This window comes from Phoenix dactylifera, chromosome 2 (genome assembly GCF_051530095.1).
Source record: "Phoenix dactylifera cultivar Ajwa chromosome 2, Ajwa_hap1_PhDact_Kaust_v1.1, whole genome shotgun sequence".
NCBI lineage: Eukaryota > Viridiplantae > Streptophyta > Magnoliopsida > Arecales > Arecaceae > Phoenix > Phoenix dactylifera.
The window spans coordinates 46,497,207-46,511,754 of record NC_143191.1 but is presented as its reverse complement, the minus strand read 5'-3'; the positions used below and the strand labels follow the sequence as shown (position 1 = coordinate 46,511,754).

General features: G+C 40.9%; 1 protein-coding gene across 1 annotated transcript; it reads left to right on the top strand.

The window, feature by feature from the left end:
- The first annotated feature begins 765 nt into the window (after positions 1–765).
- LOC120107019 (glutamate receptor 2.8-like) lies at positions 766–8,607 on the top strand. Its single transcript, XM_089928303.1, has 4 exons — positions 766–843; positions 6,928–7,081; positions 7,181–7,587; positions 7,929–8,607. The coding sequence occupies exons 1-4, from the start codon at positions 766–768 to the stop codon at positions 8,517–8,519; spliced, it is 1,230 nt and encodes a 409-aa protein (XP_089784429.1). The 3' UTR covers positions 8,520–8,607.
- Positions 8,608–14,548: the final 5,941 nt, after the last annotated feature.

Sequence of the window (14,548 nt, the reverse complement as noted above, 5' to 3'; positions counted from 1 at the left end):
TCGGCACCTCCCCACCGTGGGGGCGGGGGCATTCCCGGCAGCGCGAAAGGGGGCAGCGGGCGCTGGAGGGGACGAGCCGTGGCCGGCGGCAGGCGCGAGAGGGGGCGGGCCGTGGCCGGCGACTGCCTTTTTCTTTCCCTTCTTCGGTGGGAATGGGAGAGGCGGGGGCATTTTCGTCCCATATTGCAATGTTGAAATATATCTGGACCGGTTAGGGGTGGCAATCAGGTCGGGTTGGACATAAACAGATCGGGTTAGATGCAGGTCGGGTCAGAAAATTATAAACCTGAACCCGACTTGTTTACTAAACAGGTCAGGAAATTACAACCTGAACCTGACCTGTTTATTAAACGGGTAACCTGATCTGTTTAATAAATAGATCAGGGATTATGTTTAACCCAACCCGACCCGACCCGTTTAACCTGTTTAATAAATAGATCAGGGATTATGTTTAACCCAACCCGACCCAACCCGACCCGTTAAACAGGTAACCTACTAACCTGTTTGCAGTTTGCCCTCCTCTTTCTCCGCCGCCTCCAAAAATGCCATGACTGAGAGTTGAGACCCTCCTCCTGCTCCTTGCTATCGACTGGGGGCTTAGATTGAGCTCGGGATCTGCCATTAATTTGCTGGTCGAGGAGGGAGGAGACGGTCTTGAGGGCGGCGAGGAGGGATTCGAGCGTGGGAGCGGAGGATCTCGAGGACGAAGAGGGAACCGGTGAGGTTGGCCCGGGGTCCGACAGGAGGGGCCGCTCGCGGCCGTGAATGGCGACGCTGGGGGCGGCGGCGGCCTCCAGGAAGGGTGCGGTGCTGCGCCACCGCCAGATCACCATTTTGCGTCACGTCGGTGACGATGAAAGGGGCGGACACGATGGGTGGAGGGGAAAGGGGAGGACGGTGGTGGGGTGGGGGAGAGCCGGAACCAGAAGGTCCCCTTTTAGCCAAAAAAAAAGAACTGGAGGTCCTTCTTACCGGAGTCGACAGGATCGTCGTTGCCGTCGTCGGACAAGGACTCGTCCTCGTCGGAGTCATCGGAGTTGCCGGCAAGGCCATGGAGTTGTCGAAGAGATGGATCCCCATTGGCCATCGGCCCATCGTGGAGCGGAGAATGCATATAAGCGGCTAGGCCTCTAGGGTTCGTTCCCAAATCCAATCCCCATCGCGGAGCGGAAAAGCCGAAAAGGAAATGCCGACTGCCGAGCGGTTTGATCTCTTAACAGCCGATCCAACGTCATTCATCCGTCACGGATCTCAAAGCAGCTAAAAAAATATCTAAAGGTTCCATATATTAAACGGGTTAAACGGGTCAAGACATCTAAAACGTGTATCCGACCCAATTAATAAATAGGTTAAATGGGTCAACCTGTTTATGACCCGAACCTGTTTAGGCCAAACCCAAACCTGTTTATGGCGGGTCGAACACAGGTCGGGTTGGCGGGTCGGGTCATATTTTGCCACCCCTAGGACCGGTTGTTAAACAACTGGTCAACAGGGATTTAATGTTAAGGACCGATCAATAAATTGACCGCTAAGCAAGTTCCCCAAAAAAATAATCGCATGCAACGAATGTACCAAGATCTAGTTACATTAATATCAGCAGCAGCCACAACACTCTAATCTGATTCTTTTTTATGGATTTTATATTCAATCATCAGCACAAAAACGAAGAGCCCAGGCCAACGATAACACGTGCGGATCTTCCCGAGCCTGTCCTCGTAAGCAGAGCTGGTCGACTTTGCCTGAGCGTCACTTTTTTTATGGACTTCTGACCTTTTGTGCTTGAATCTGAGAACAGTGAACTTGTCGATTGACCTGGACCACCTGCACCTTGTTTCCATCTCTTCGCATCAGACGAAGGGGACAAAACTTGAATGTGAGATGAAACAACCTTAACATCATAGGGCTCCAAACTTGTTTCATTTCTTTATCCAAACCCACATCAGGATGCTTTTAAACAAAGAAGGGGTGATATCATAATTATTGTCAGGGCCCCCCCGGCCTTTAGCCGGCCCATGGCCCAGCACCATTAAAGAGAGATCAGACCCACAAAACAATTTTTTTTTTCTTTGCATGAATACCTTCCTAAATATTGAATTTTGCATTAATACCTTTCAAAAAATAATATTTGCATGTATACAATAATAAAATACTTATTTTATTATTCTATGCTTTTTTTATCCTTATTTTTGCATATGTATCAATGTCATCTAACATCGTTAAAAAATTAACGGTTTCAAATTAAAATGACTAAAATACCCTTAATAGGTAGATATGCAAAAGAAAATATTTATAAGGCGATCGCGATGGAGGACAAAAAAGTAATTTTCAAAATTTTATTTTATTTTTAATTAAAATAAACATGGTTTTTATTAACGGTGTTAGAAGAACCGTTATATTTGGGGCATTTGTGCAAAAATAGTATTTTATGAGGGTACAGAAATAAATATCGATTTTAAGAGGTTATTCACATAAATTTGAATTTTTAGAAGGATATTCATGCAAAAAGCTCAAAAAAAAAAAAGAAACAAAGTTCTCCTATTTGAGCCGGAAGAGGAGACCAACTCCGACTCCTCTTCGACTCCGTCGGAGGCTAGGAAACCCTAGCCTCCATGTCTATTTAAGCAAACCTCACCCCTCATTCAAGCCTCACTGTTGATCATGCTAGTTTGCCGCCAATTTGAGCCTATTTTCGTTGAGATTTCTCTTGATTTTCCATTGGAGATTTTCATCAAGCTATCATCGATACCTCATCGGAGTTGAGGTAATGAACTCTAGACCTTCTTCTCCTCCCTCTTCTAGTCCCTGGACTACCATAGTCGGCCGATTGAAGCCAGCTAATCACCGAATTTCAAGAAGAAGGGGCTTTCCCCTATTTTTCTTCTTTTTTTTCTTCTCGTTCGGTCGGGCACCACTGTCGAGGGCTATGGCCGTTGCTGTTGTCGGGGTCATCACTGCCGCTATTGCCGGAAGTCGCCACCATGGGGGGTAGCTGGGCCTAGAGGCCTGTTTCCTTCTTCTCGTTTGAGAAGAGAATCATAGGTTCTCTCTATCTTGGTTTCTCCCTATCTCTCTCTTGCTCTCTCTATTTCTCTCTCCTTATCACTCTTTCTCACTCTACTCATTCTCTCTCTACATATTTTAGTGGACCAGTGGTGGGTCCAGAATTGTCTAGTAGATTTGGGCTGATCCTTGGAGAGGTCCTAGGCTAGCATTGCAGGACCGGGGACCCCAAGATGGTATTGCAAACCTTAGGTCTCAAGCCAACATGATTTGATCATCTATTGGTAATACTTCAATATTAACCATAGTTAATGTAATTAAGCTGAGGATGAGACTTGACCATGTAGGGGGGACAAAAGCTTGGGTAGGAAGGTGTTGAGCAGACCACTTTGCCCCCAAGTCGTAGATCGAAGAGTAGATCGGTATGTGTTGTACTTGAGTCTGAGATCGATAGAGGTAAGAAGTCCTATACACAATCACCTATATAGATAACATGTATTTTGTAACATGTGCCGATGATTTGGGATTTGCATAGTTTACCGTATGATTGTTGATTTATTTATGACATAGTTATATAAATATATATTGCTTTATTATATAGACATATCAGCTATCGATGATTATGTTTGTTTGGATTATGGTTTTGGTTGTTGGGATATAATGCTGATTATTTTAGAATTTGGACATAAAATATAATGTAAAATTATATTTTTCTAGTATGGATGAAATTGAATGATTTGATTGATGAACAAAAAAATTGGACTAGACATGTTATGGATTGCCAGTCATGGACCGAATCGTAACACATTGTTTTGCTACCACGAGCCGAAGTGCGGATATTCTGGTTTGCCACTACGGGCGTTGTGGTCGAAACATGGATATTCTACTTTTCCACCGTGGGTCGATGCGCGGATATTTTGATTTGCTACTGCGGGCCAAAGCACAGTTATCTTAGTTTGCCACCGCGAACCAAAGCGCGGATATTTTGGCTTGCCACAATGTGCTGAAGCGTGACCATGAATAGTCCAAATCTGAAAGATAATTGTTGATCGAAATCTAGATAAAAATGGAGGATTAAAAATATAAAACCTATCTTACATATTTTCTAAAATGGGTTATATGTTTGATGGTATACGTTTATGGATGCATATTTACATGAATTTTATCGATCTATGTTAGAATATCGATATAAGATTTTATGATTTTTGCCTATATTTTGATCGGGTTTATAGTTAATCTTTATTTTAAATTTACTATATTGATATTGGTGTGAGTGCGTGGGATTATTATTAGACTATAAAACTTATACCATCTCATTCCTCCTTCTTTTAGAGTCCTAGGATGCGTAGTTTCAGATGGGTTAGGCATAGAGTTCGAGCATCAGATTTATGAGTTAGTTTATTTATCTAATACCGATGTACATTTGAAGATCCTATAATTGAACTAGTTTGATTATGATAGATTTATCTAGTTGGATTATTTGGCTATTAACTATTAAGTTATTGGATATTTGTTCATCCTAGACTTTGCATGATCTCTAAAGCATTGCTCTAGGGTTCATGCGGCCAACCCAGGATGGGTTTGAGGTGCGGCAGTTATCAATATCCAGCACTGCACCTGCCGGTTGATTCCCAATATAGTAACAGGTTCAATGCATATAGTTTGTCCCGTGACATGTCCTGGACCAGCTATATGCATTTCAGGAAGTTAGGATCAACCATGTGCTGAGGAATGGCAACGGCTTGCTTGCAGATTGCGATGACCGATAAAAGCCAAAAAGGAGCAGACTAATCTACCGAGATGGGGACTTTCCGAGAGAGTTGATTAAAAGTGATGTGCTGATTTTTCTATCTAAGCTTAAATGAACAAGCTGTATGACAGAGAAAGACCCTCCTACGTTTGCTTGTTATAAGAAGCTGCAGGCTGATGACAGATGATAATCTTCCATGACTCTGCTGAAAACGACTTCAAGATACTTATTACTTCTTTAACCTCTAGAGCCCTGTAATGATCGCAGTATTTCTCCATGCACTTTCCTAGCAAATAGCTCGTAATAATCAATTCATTAATTAGTGACATCTTATGTCGTATTGCCCAAAAACCTATACATCCCTGCATTGCAACAAAACGTCATAACCAGAGAATCGTGATGCAAACGCTCTAGCTAAAAAAAAAAGGAATCGTGATGCAAACGATGCTGGGGTCCTTGGAGTATCGTCTCTGTTAATGTGGTTCAAATTCGGCCCGAGGGTGACGACACTGGAGGAGTCGGGGGAGTTACTGGTCGGGATGGAGTGGGGACGCCGCTCCCTACGCGCCAGCGGACCTGCACAAAGTCTCACTGGTAGGATTCTGGTGAGAGCCCTCCGATGATTAAGTTAGAGTGGATCTTAGGTGGTCCAACCAAAAGTCCTTAAGCGTTATCTGATGGGGCTATTTATAGTCCCCGCAGAAGTGCTCAGGTGTCGTATAGCCATGGCTTGCTTGGGGCACAGGTTTCGAGCTGTTCCTGCGCACAGTATGGCGTTGCATGCGTTAACAGGGTATGGCCCTTAGTTATCATGCCGTAGAGTGGCTAGCAAACAAAGTATGGCACGGTGATGCTGTAATGTACGGCCATGTATGCAGACATAGGGGTGCGCATAGGCGCGCACATGTATGCAGCCGTAGGCGAGATCGGGCTCGCTTGGAGGCTGCAGCCTCTTTTGTTGCCCGGCATGCCGAGGAGGTCCTTTGGGCTTCGGCAGTAGACATTTCTTCTTCTTTGTTTCTTTTACTTTCTTGTGATTTGGCAGGATATACTCACGTTAGAGCTTTATAAATTACTGTTTTTATCAAAAAAAAAAAAGTACAGCGCTCTCTTTAAGCAAAAAAAAAAAAAAAAAGGTACAGCACTCTCTAGCAACCTGTGGTGGTCGTCTTGGCATGAACCTTGAAAGTCATTGACATTTATTAACTTACCCAGTGGCAATTTTTTAGGTGCGTCTTTCAACTTGCATGGAAAGAGCCTCTTCTTCTTTTTGTGAAGCAAACGAGTTCTTAACGAATAGATAAGATGGCATCACTATCATTGATAAATTCAGCTTTTACAATTCCCCAACGAGCTAGTTCATTTTGAATTTCAAAAATTCAGAATTGTTGTATGCTATCTATATATGTAAGCCTGGAACTTAGTGCAGTATGGAATTTTCTTTATCAATCACTGTATTCCTTTTTTTTCCCCCACAATTATGTCTATGATTTACGTGTGTATATTGGCTTTCAACTTTATCTCTTTCTTGAATCAAGGCTTCATCAGATGGTTATTAGAGATGACAATGAGGCAGCTATGGGTAGAGTAGACTATTACCATACCCGCTCCGTAGTTGGTAATCATATATCCATACCTACCCTATAACTGCCTCAGAGTGGAACGTGGTGGGTGAAGCTAGACGTTGCAGGTTGGAATAAGTCAGAATGGATAAGCTACAATTTTTTTCATACAAATCGAATAAATAAAAAAAATATAAAAATAAATTCCAGTACTTAAAGAAAATAAGAATCGAAGCTTTATAGCATAATAAACTAAATTTTTAACAATAATAGCAATCTGTCCTTTATACTAAGAAGATTAGTCAACTGAAAAAAAAAAAAAGAAAAGTATGTATCTTGTACCAACAGAGCTTCCACTTGACACTGCTTCACTTGTCGGACAGTGAAGTACTCCACACAAGAAGAAGTGGAGGCAACGACTATCCACGCAGGCCCTCTGGAGTCAATTATTTACAAATAAACAAATAAAGCCGGCTGTAGTGTTGCTTCAAATCCAAATACCCTTCAATAACTTACTGAAGTTATTGGACCGGTTCTTATGAAACTAGTCAACAAGAATTTATTGTAATACTAGAGTTCTTGGGAGGGTGGAAAATCTCTTTATTAAAACCTTAGGGCTCGGTTCGCGAGAAACAGTTTTCCTTCTTCTTCACCGGGTGTGTTGTGTGGGTGATCGAGCACCGGATCAACAAGCAGTTCCGGGGAACGCCGAGCCAGCAGCTTGGACTCATCTTCTACTTCGCCTTCTCCACCCTCGTCTTCGCCCACAGTTCGGTGATCGATTCTCATGCTTCTATCTATCGTAGGAGATTATTAGTACGTACATCGATCTTCGGCTAACTTCCATTGGATTTGGACAAATTTCCAGGGGAGAAGCTGGAGAGCAATCTATCGAGGTTCGCGGTGATCATTTGGGTGTTTGTGGTGCTCATATTGACATCGAGCTACACGGCGAGCCTGACTTCGATGCTGACCGTGCAACAGCTCCAGCCAACGGTAACTGACATGAACGAACTGCTAAAGAATGGAGAATATATTGGGTACCAAGACGGATCGTTCGTGTTGGGGATGCTGAAGAGAATGAACTTCGGCGAGAACAAGCTCAGGAACTACAGTACAGTTGACCAGTATGCTCAGGCTTTGAGAAATGGGAGTGCTCATGGAGGGGTTGCAGCTATCTTTGATAAGATTCCCTGCCTGAAGGTTTTCCTATCAAAACATGGCGCAGACTACACTATGGTTGGACCAACCTACAAGACTGACGGGTTTGGCTTCGTAAGCTCCATTTCTCCTACCTTTTTCCATGGATTCGCATTGCTATCAGATAATCACATAACCATCACATATCTTCATGATGAGACATGCTCCTCACAGAGCAGGGCTTACCATGCATCGCACCTTCTTGTATCATTTGCCATACTTTCTCCTCTAAAACCGTTCATAATTTCTTGTTCCGCAAAATACTTCACTGAAATGTGAGCAAATGGTCTGATATTAGCTTTAACTCTCTGAGCTAAAGTATGACATAACATGTTACAAACCTGACAGGAAAAAACATGTTTCATGATTCCAACATTGGAATTTGAGATGAAAAATCTGAATTTTATGTTTCGCAGGTTTTTCCGAGACATTCTCCTCTGGTGCCTGATGTCTCAAGGGCCGTCTTGAGTGTGACGGAAGGGGATATAATGACAGGGATCGAAAAGAAGTGGTTTGGGGATCAGTCAGCTTCCCCAAGCCAGAGCGATAGCGTCAGCCCTGCGAGTCTCAACTTCCAGAGCTTTGGAGGCCTGTTTCTCATCACTGGAGCCGTCTCGCTGCTTGCATTGTTGGTCTTCTTTGCCATGTTCCTCTACAAGAACTGGAAAGGAGCCACTACATCTGAGAGTTCCCTCTGGATAAAAATAGTAGCGTTGGCCAAGTGCTACGACAGCAAGGATCTCACTTCCCCTACTTTCAAGAAGAAAGATGAAGTCATTCCAAACAATGGGGAACTCAACCAAAACGGGCATGCTCAGGGCGCTGTAATCTTGCCTTTTTTTGATGGTTCACAGAGTCCCATGAGCATCTCCAACCATTCCGACATAAACTTTGCCTCACCAGATGAAGGAATGTCCCCTATGGAGCTGGGCAGTCCACGGATTAGATCGCCACAGGCCGAGGCATTTGAAGAGCTGTCTGAAATCAGGATGGAGAGAGCTGTCTGAATCTAGATTGGTTGCCTCATTTAATTAGATTGTTCCATGTAGTTCGGTTAGCTAGGTCACATGAAATCAAATGCCACTTAATTGTGAATAGGCTGTCCAACTATCAGCAATGCCACATCCCACATGAAATCGATGCAGCCGAAAATCAAATGCCACTTTATTTTACAAATTCATAATACACAAACAACAATCTTAAGTCAGTTTTCTACTTTTACATTGTATATATTGTGATTTTGTGTTTATTTATTTTTTTCCAAATAGTTTTATATATACACTTTATAATTCTGTTTGCAAAATTTGTTCATTGTTGGTTTGCATTTACTTGACAAACTAAATTTTGATATTCCTCATTCCAATTAGAGATTGTTGATTTATTTAGTAATTTGAGATGGCTTCAAGTTGTAGCAATGTGGTGCCTACCGCCATTCCTATTGCCTCATATATGAGCCATGGAGAGAAGCCCGAAAAGTTCGATGGGAACGATTTCAAGAGACGGCAACAAAAAATGTTATTCTAATATCTCACTACGTTGAATCTTATGAAGGTTCTTCGTAAAGAGGCACCTATTCTTACCGAAGGTGAAGAGAATGCTCAAACTATGACTGCTGTAGAAGCATGGAAGCATTCTGATTTTCTATGTAAGAACTATATTCTCAATAGATTTTACAACACATTATATATTGTGTATAGTCCTCTCAAGTCGGCAAACGAACTATGGGAATCCTAGGATAAGAAGTACAAAACGGAAGATGCTGGAACAAAAAAGGTCATTGTGGACAAATTCCTAGACTACAAGATAATCGACTCCAAGGATGTCATAAGCCAAGTTCAAGATGTCCAAGTGATCATCCATGATATTCATACTGAAAAGATGGTACTAAGTGAGTCTTTTCAAGTGGCTGCAATTATTAAAAAATTACAACCACTTTGGAAGGATTTCGAAAATTATCTCAAGCATAAGCGCAAGGAGATGAAACTTGAAGATAATTGTTAGATTGAGAATTGAGGAAGACAACCGAAATTCTAAGAAAAAGGATGGAAACCATTCCATGGAGTCCAAGGTTCATGTGGTGGAAGAGGGACAAAAGACCAATAAAGGAAAAGAAAGAATAATGATCAACAAGACACCAAGAGTGGCAATGGAAGAGGTTTTAGGAAAATTGCTATGTGTGCAACAAATCCGGCCATCACTACAGAAAAATTGGGTTTTACCGACCCTTTTTTGCTGACGTTTTCTACAAGCATCGGGAAATGTCGGTCTGGCACCAAAAATAGCCGACGCTTGTAAAAAGCGTCGGCAAGATACGACACTAATTAGCATCGTATTCTTGGCCTAAGACGATGCTTATTCACGTCGTCAAAAATCCAATTCCTAACAAAATCAGCGGTCGCGCCCCTTCTCCTCCATCCTCGATCAATATCATGCCCTAACAGCTAGCCCTAAGAACATGACATTATTCACCAAACTACTGTGCGTTATTCACCTCAGCAAAATGGTGTTGCTGAAAGAAAGAATGGAACTCTAAAAGAGATGATGAATGCTATGTTCAGGATTACCTCAGAACTTGTGGAGAGAAGCTTTGCTTTCTGCAAATTACATACTCAACAAGTTACTCCACAAGAAACAAACAAAACCCCTTATAAAGCATGGAAAGGTAGAAGACCTTCCGACAAATATTTAAAAGTGTGTGGGTGCTTGGCTAAGGTAATGGTTTCTACACCCAAAAAGAGCAAAATAAGACCTAAAACTGTTGATTGCATTTTTATGAAATTTGCAAATAACAGTATTGCATATAGATTTCTTGTACATAAATCTGATATTTCTGAAATACATGTCAATATAATTATTGAATCTAGAAATGCATCATTTTTTGAGAATGTTTTTTCATGCAAAATACAAGTGATACAAGTTCTTATAAAAGAACTTATGATGTTGCGATTAGTGATATGGATCATGAGTCCATAGAGAAAGAAACAGGCAATGAAATTAAACGTAGTAAGAGGGCAAAGACTGCAAAGTCATTTGGTCCTGATTTTCTAATGTATTTGTTAGAAAATGAGCCTCAAAGCTTCAAGAAAGCGATGTCCACTCTTGAAGCTCCTTTTTGGAATGAAGCTGTTAATAATGAAATTAAATCCATTATGCAAAATCACACCTGGAAATTGGTAGATCTTCCACCTGGTAGTAAACTGTTGGGTTGTAAATGGATTTTCAAAAGAAAAATGAAAGCTGATGGATCAATTGATAAATACAAGACTAGACTTGTAGCAAAGAGTTACAACCAAAAGAAAGGTATTGATTATTTTGATACCTACTAGCCTATTACGAGGATAACATCCATTCGTATACTAATTGCTATTGCAGCATTGTATAACCTTGAAATACATCAAATGGATGTTAAAACAGCTTTCCTAAATGGTGATTTAAATGAGAAGATTTATATAGAACAACCTAAAGGGACCATTGTTCCAGAACAAGAGAAGAAAGTATGCAAACTCGTTAAATCCCTGTATGGATTAAAACAAGCACTAAAGTAATGGCATGAAAAATTTGACAAACACATGATCACAAATGAATTTAAAATCAATGAATGCGATAAATATGTTTATGTCAAAAATGATGGCCAAGCCTATGTTATTGTTTGCCTCTATGTGGATGATATGATCATTCTGGATAGTAATAATGCAATCATTAAAACTACTAAGAGAATGCTATCCAGTAAGTTCGACATGAAAGATTTAGGTGTTGCAGATGTTATATTAGGAATTAAGATTTCTAAAACATCTGATGGACTTGCATTCTCTCAATCTCATTCTATTGAGAAAATACTTGAAAAGTTCAACAAAGAAGATAACCATGTAACTAGAATACCTGTTGACATAAACCTTCATTTAGCCAACAATACTGGAGAGGGCATTTAAGTGGAATACTCTCATATAATTGGTAGTCTAATGTATGTCATGAACTGCACTAGACCCGATATAGCATACTCAGTTAACAAATTGAGTAGATATACGAGTAATCCTAGAGTTGATCATTGGAAGGCAATCATTAGAGTGCTTAGATATTTGAGATACACTCTAAACTTTGGTTTGCACTATACAAAAAATCCAGCTGTACTTGAGGGATACAGCGATGCAAACTGGATATCTGATACCAAATATACAAAATCCATAAGTGGTTATGTATTTACACTTGGTGGTGGTGCCGTGTCTTAGAAATCCTCTAAGCAAACTTGTATTGCAAGATTCACAATAGAGTCTGAATTTATTACTTTAGACAAAACATGAGAAGAAGTAGAGGGCTTCATCATTTTCTAGAGAATATTCTAATATGGCCAAAACCTGTGCTAGCAATAGGTATACATTGCGATAGCCAATCAGCAATAGGAAGGCACAGAGTAATATGTATAATAGTAAGTCTCGACATATCCATCAAAGACATAATACCATAATGCAATTACTCTCAAATGGAATTATATCCACAGATTACATAAAGTCTAAAGAGAATCTCGCCGATCTACTTACTAAAGGTTTAACTAAAGAGCAAGTAAATTGCACAACGAGGAAAATAGGATTAAAGCCTATAATTAAAGAGTCATCATAATGGCAACCCAACCTAGCTGACTGGAGATCCCAAGATCTAGGTTCAAAGGGACAACCGAATTATGTGTGGCTTAACGTGAGCACTAGGGAGACAAAATCTCCAACCCATTCCTAAGATTAACTAGTGTTGCCTACAGCGTTTATAAAGGTAAGCTTTGCTTTTAATTAACTCTTATATCTTGGAAATCCAAGTGGGATAAAGCAGCATATTTCTAATATATGAGTGTGAAGGGGCCGCTTCTATGAGAATTTTTATAAGGTTGAATTCTCTAGAGCACTCATGAATACCAAAAGTTATTCAGGGCCAAAATGAACACAATCATGAAAACCAATTGTGTTAGAAAAGGGACCGTGTGAAGTCTATTCGATCTGATTTACTTAATCAGCTGAATAGTTCAAAACATCATGTTCACTATTTAGCCAGTATATCCGATAGTCTTTTACTAGAGAAGGTTCAAGGCCAAAAGCTACCTATCTCGATGCACAATCTTTTCGCAAAGTACTCTCTTAAGTGTCTGCATTGTCATTTACATATATTCCGCCAATTTTCTATTGATGTGGGGGATTGTTAGACAATAAAAGGTGAATGAGAAAATAGTTTCCAAACTGACCTACTTGAAAGGTTGCTTCTTAGAAGAGATGTGTCTCTTCAAAAGAGTTGCGTCAAAAGAGATGCATCTATTCATTTGGATGGATGCATCTTTCTATTGCATCTATTCATTTGTATGGATGCATCTTTTCATTTAAAAGACATAACTGTTAGCATGAAAGACATGACTATTTGTAGGGATATATCTATTCATTTGAATAGAAAAGACATGTCACTTCACTTGGTGTCTGTTCTAGAAAGTCACCATGAACTCTATAAATAGAGCCTTCCTCCAACCATTTAAAACACTGAATTTTTCAATTCATCTAGTTCTCTCATTGTGGAGTTCTTAGAGAGCATTAGTGAGTTCATCCAAAGAGAGTACAGTAACTCAATTTTTGCTTCGCCGTACAAACAAATTGGTGTGCTCCTTTTGTTTGTGAAGATCATTGTATCCTGAGAGGCAGACGCTCAAGAGATCCAAAGCACATGTATGGAGGGCGAAATCTGTCTTAAAGACATAGTGACAAACACTAGCCTTGATCTTACATAGTTGAATCTTCATTTGAGGTCAGATTTATTTATTCATCGATTTATTATTCAATTTATTTTACAAATTCATAATACACACAAACAACATTTCTTTCATTTAGAAGAAGAATTCTTAGGCTGAAAAGTAAAAATAAAGTGTAAAGCCCTTTAACCACTAATTCTATACTATGGAAAGCAACAAGAACAAGGAACTTATCTTTTTTAAATGATTTTCCATAGTCAATCTTGCCTGCTGCTGCATACCCTTGCTACTATTACTGGAGTGGAGTCTCGCATGGTGTTAAGAGAGAGAGAGGGAGGATGAATCATAGAATGCTATTAGCGGGATCTAAAAGTTCCAAAGGCAAACAAAGAAAGAAAGAGCATCAAGGTTTCTTTGAAAATTCTACATTAGGATTTAAAGGTCTCAACTGGCTTTTATTTTGTTGCTCTCTTTAAAAGTCCCATAATCTTTTTCCTTATGTTGGACCGTAGAACAAGTGGTAATAGATGAGAGAAAAGAGACTCACCGGCACTAGAGGACGACTGAGAGAAAAGTCAATCCATTGGCTTTCCCAGATACCAAAGAGAAATCAATCTCCAAGCACTTAAGACATGTCAAATACCATCCCCACTTCATGTTATATATATGATGGCTATTGTTGTCACCGAATCTGGGCTGAGGTCAGAGCGTAGCTCGAATGACCCTGAGGTCGGCTGGAGATAAGCTGAGCAGGCTGGCTGAGATGCCGGAGAGTGGATCTCCTTCGGATGTGGCCTGCAAAAAGTCCATTGCCCAAGAGTTTCCAGCGGGAACTCTCTAATGCCTAAGTCAGAATCGTAAGGCAATAGTATGAAAGGAAGAGAATTTTAGCAGAGTGAAGGGCCTGACACATGCTATCTTCCACATTGTACATATACAATCTGCGTCCTCCGCATCCGATGAACTGCCCGGTGACCAAGAGAGATCAGAAGAAGTACTGTCGCTTCCATTGATCACTGCGGCCACAATACTGAGGAGTGCGTTTAGTTCAAGGATGAAATCGAAGCACTCATCCGATGCAGGCAGCTAGACCGATACATGCGCCCTTTGGGGGACTGAGAAGTGTTCGCTTCGGCCTCTGATCCATCTCTCCCGGAACCGATCGAAAATCGACAGCAAGCGTCATCAACACCATTGCTGGCGGGCCTGCTGAGTCCCTAAGTGCCTCGAATAACCGAGCTCCTCAAAAAGACTATAATCGAGTGGTCATAAACTCCGCATGTGGATGGGTCGTCGGGCCCGGAGGGCAACGAAGCCGTT

Coding starts and splice junctions, on each gene's coding strand:
- LOC120107019 (XM_089928303.1), top strand. CDS start 766: ATGGCGACGCTGGGGGCGGCGGCGGCCTCCAGGAAGGGTGCGGTGCTG. Junction 7,082..7,180: donor CACCCTCGTCTTCGCCCACA/GTTCGGTGATCG, acceptor ACAAATTTCCAG/GGGAGAAGCTGGAGAGCAAT. Junction 7,588..7,928: donor AGACTGACGGGTTTGGCTTC/GTAAGCTCCATT, acceptor TATGTTTCGCAG/GTTTTTCCGAGACATTCTCC.